The following is a 4,002-nucleotide window of genomic DNA, read 5'->3' as shown; positions in this document are numbered from 1 at the left end:
CTTTAGTTAGTAACATACATTCAGTTCAGATTTTTCGGTTGCCCCATGATCGTGACAACATGTCCGAGCTTAACGTTACTATAGCAACTGATCTTTGCAGTATGCAGGACGTACATTATTTGCTATTTTTTGTAACAACTTCAGGAAGAGTTCACCAAAATTGTTCAAACCCGAGCGAACTCTGTATACTGGCAAAACAGACTTTAAAACTAATATGGCCAAGCTATAAATGGACCTTCATCTATAAAGATCAAATCAACTAACGTCTCATTCAATTTTAACTGATGGAAAAATTGATTCTCCCTACTGATTGGCAGACAATTCTTCTAAATCTAGTCTTGAGATTACGATGGTACATCAGGACAATATTCCTGGTGGTCGATGTTTGTTTGTAGAGATCAAATTAAATTTATTTATAGTTAATGTTAATCAGTTTTAAGATGAGCTGGTAATCATAAATTAAGGTCGTCAATTTATCTTCTTTCAATTTATTCGAACTGACAGCACGCGTTAGATGTAATTCAACGGATCCATAAATTTAATGAATACGATTGAGATGGAGCGTGTCCTTTTAGAGCACTATAACCAAAATCGTATTCGATTTCATAATAGTCTCCAACGAGAACAAAAGAAGCAACGTCAGTTTCTGTTATTCCAACGCCGTGATCAGCACTTGAGCAACCACGTCCGCCTCTTCCAATCATCATCACTGATCCATCACCGCCCAAGTAACACCAGAAGCCGATTTTGTTGGCGCTTTGGAGGTTGCTATTGCATTCAGCCTGTTGAAACCCGTCTGTTGACTTGTACTGACCGCCATATTCAACCGTGCAACTTCCCAGGCACTGTTTACTGGCCCAAACTTTGCCATTTCTAAAGTCGCCATAACTTGTGATTTTAGATCGGAATGTTTGTCCAGCCAAACAGTTACCTGTGGTCTGTAACAAAGGAGTGTGACTGGGGTCATCACTGCGCGTGATCTTTAACTCTTTACCGCTGACCAACCAAAAGGCCTGTGAGATCATGTCAGTGTTACTTATCGGACTGGCTGTTGTTCCCATGGCAACCTGCTTGTCATACCACCAGTAACCAGTGTCATCCATCCAATTCTTTTCGTCACTGTTTGAGAATCGGGCAATAAGAGTCCATCCTTTGCTGTCATTTGTCATGTGACAGTACACCTAATGAAAGACGAGCAAAGCTAAGTTAAAGGCATGAAAAATATTGTATATGATGGGCGCGCGAATTAAGCTGAAGGCGTGATGAATATTTTCTGCATCTATAGAATTGTTGAAGAAGGAGGACTATAGTTATAACACACACATCCAATGTTTGATACAAGTTGTTCCTTATTACTTGCAAGGTGTTCAATTAGAGTATGACAAATTGATCGCCTGGGTTCGAAAAAACAGTAATTTTCCATCTCAAAATCTGGTCCGTTTATTAAAAAAACCAATTGATATTAACTAAAATAACAAGAAAAATTGTAAACTGCCTGATTACCCAATAACAAGAAAATACAGTCCACAATACTGTAGCGTTCTACAAGGATTTCCAGCCCAGACAAAAATGGTAATTGATCATATGTAAAATTATGGTAATTCTACTGTGGTGACATCGATGACTTAATTTATGTTTGTGTATCTGGCCTATAGTCGAAACATCCTTCGTTCTTCCTAACAAGTCTTCGACTATCCTTTGAAAAGTTCGGTGATTTTTTGGAATCTTCGGAAATTTTCGGGAATGCTCGGAAACGTTCGTATGACCTTCGGACAACAATTGGAGAATCTTTAGAAATCTTCGGCAAATGGTCGTCAAAATCTTCACTTAGTATGTTTATAGAACAAAATGATGCAAGGTTTTGGAGATATAATATTTTTATTTCTTAAGTCCGCGCATCCATGTATTATGGAACAAATTCAGGAAGAGAAGGTAACAACATTCAGGTCTCCGTCGACGTCATCAAGTATTGAAAAGAGAATCTCCAAAGGTAAAATAAAAAATGCATGAAAAATTGAAGAGAATGTTAATGTTGGCCTGACAGGTCTGTCTGTTTTTAGCCCGCTATGTTGAAAAGGAATACGATTTCGTGTTGCTTTTCTCTTCACAACAAATTCTTTATGTTACCTACCTTAAATGACATGCTTCCATTTGTTAACAGGTATTCTCCATTTGGTAATTCCTGTTTTGCTTTTATTTGAAGTTCATGGCACGAAGAGGGATCTGAAAGATGATTAATTAATTAAAAAGGAATATTGTTTTGCGATCAGCACAGCATTTTCTTAGCAGCTTTCTTAATAATACTGTTTAACAGTCAGTAGTTTTTCTTATTTATCAAGGAAAAGAAAATGATTTTTAGTCTAAGAGATTCATATGCAGAATTGGGAAACTTTCACGAACTCGTGTTAGTCCAAACCTTTTTGCAACCCTCCTGCCATCTCCAACATCGTTTGTTTCAGATCTTAAAATTAGATTCCAATAACCGAAATCATATTTTGGAGAGGCGCGCGTTGTAAATGTAAAAGTAAATGTTGGCAATTCCTTACCAATCTTAGCTTCACATTTATATCCAGTCCAAGGTAGCTTGCACGAACACGAAAATGTTTCTTTCCTTTCATCAGGCACACAAGAGCCACCATTGAGGCAGCCGGTCATGAGACATCCCTGAAAAGTTTAGATATAAACAAAAACCCATCAATGTCGAAGCGGAAAAAAATACGCACGCGAACAGATCTTATCTTTTTTTCCGCTTTCTCCTTCGTACCGTGAACCTTCCTAATTTCTTCTTTCGCTCTCACACAACGGAAGCAACACAAGTATATATGTGGAGAACTGAATAATTTGGACGAAAAATATTCCATAGTTCCAAGGGCTTCTAAGAAACTGCAAATAAAGTGCGTTAAAGAGTATTTTGTGATCCCAGTAATTAGTATTAAACACATGTTCAGTATACTTTTATTCTTTGCACATGGCTCAGACGTTGGCTTATGTCATTACTCCTGCATTATCGATGCATTACAGCTTTTATTTTTGCTTTATATTGATAAAGGAAAATACCTATCTATAATGGGACCTAATAGTTGATGCAACCACAAATTAGACGATCGATTAATATTTGTACAAGTATTCGCGTTAGACCAAGAAAAGTTAAATTATTGAGAGCTTCAGCTTTCTGATCCATTTTTTTGCACAACACTCTGTAAATGCTTCCCAATAGATCGCCAGGGGGTATTCCAAAGTCAAATAGGAAATTACCTTAAGCATCATAGAAAAAGTAACTCCTTTTTGATCATGAAACTTGGTGTTTGCGTCGATGGCCCCGTGTTTGTTCAGTTCGCAAGTTCCTTTGCTGTTCTTGTCAGATGGCACCTTGAAGTTTGTGGAAGTACACCAGGAATTTCTCAAGCATGAATGGCTGCAAAATATCAAACTTGGAGACTCTAACCGTTTAACAACATGGCCTTTAAGCCGCTTATTTTCCCGCGTCGTGAAGAATGCTGAACTAGAAGGTGTAGAGTCTTCTTTGGCGGCGAAAACGGCGATATCTACCATTCCTTGAAACAAGAAAATGAACAAAACATTTTTCGCGTCCATTGCTGAACGAGATTCGGTACGGTGTAGAAAGAGAAACCAAATACTTGACTTAAAAAGTTATTTTTAACGTGGGGTTTCGATCTTGCGCTAATTGTAAATGTTTGATGAAATAAGACGCAATAATTGGTCTATTCGTGTCTGCTGAATATTTGGTGGTGGCTGATTGGTTGTTGGAGTGATATGGCGGGGGAGGGGAAGGTGTTTTTTTTTGGGGGGGGGGGGTGGCGTGCGCGTCGGAAACTTTTGAAAGAAACCCTTTACATGTGAAGAGGCAACATCGATCCCAAGCTCGCTTTACTTTTCCTACGGTCCCTCGTCACAGAAGTAGCAAAGTCCCGTGCTTAGGGTCATTACAAACTGAAAAGCATCAGTCGTACTAAAAAGCACAAGATTTACTCTTGTTCGTCG

At 38.4% G+C, this 4,002-nt stretch overlaps 1 protein-coding gene across 1 annotated transcript; it reads right to left on the bottom strand.

Moving 5' to 3' along the window:
• Nucleotides 1–521: 521 nt before the first annotated feature.
• Nucleotides 522–3,594, bottom strand: LOC144666012 (uncharacterized). Its single transcript, XM_078527350.1, has 4 exons — nucleotides 3,256–3,594; nucleotides 2,547–2,664; nucleotides 2,132–2,223; nucleotides 522–1,181 (listed from the first exon to the last, which is right to left on the bottom strand). The coding sequence occupies exons 1-4, from the start codon at nucleotides 3,592–3,594 to the stop codon at nucleotides 522–524; spliced, it is 1,209 nt and encodes a 402-aa protein (XP_078383476.1).
• Between the last annotated feature and the right edge of the window lie 408 nt (nucleotides 3,595–4,002).

Source organism: Oculina patagonica, chromosome 9 (genome assembly GCF_052425735.1).
Source record: "Oculina patagonica isolate OP01 chromosome 9, crgOcupat, whole genome shotgun sequence".
NCBI classification, from domain to species: Eukaryota; Metazoa; Cnidaria; class Anthozoa; order Scleractinia; family Oculinidae; genus Oculina; species Oculina patagonica.
Note: the sequence above shows the minus strand (reverse complement) of the source record. Positions and strands in the feature narration are given on the sequence as shown.

What these genes read in the sequence shown, in the direction of transcription:
- LOC144666012 (XM_078527350.1), bottom strand. Translation starts at nt 3,594, where the DNA reads ATGGACGCGAAAAATGTTTTGTTCATTTTCTTGTTTCAAGGAATGGTA. An exon ending in TAAATGTGAAGCTAAGATTG is followed by an intron (nt 2,224 to 2,546) that starts GTAAGGAATTGC and finishes ATCATCTTTCAG; the next exon opens with ATCCCTCTTCGTGCCATGAA. An exon ending in ATGGAAGCATGTCATTTAAG is followed by an intron (nt 1,182 to 2,131) that starts GTAGGTAACATA and finishes GTCTTTCATTAG; the next exon opens with GTGTACTGTCACATGACAAA.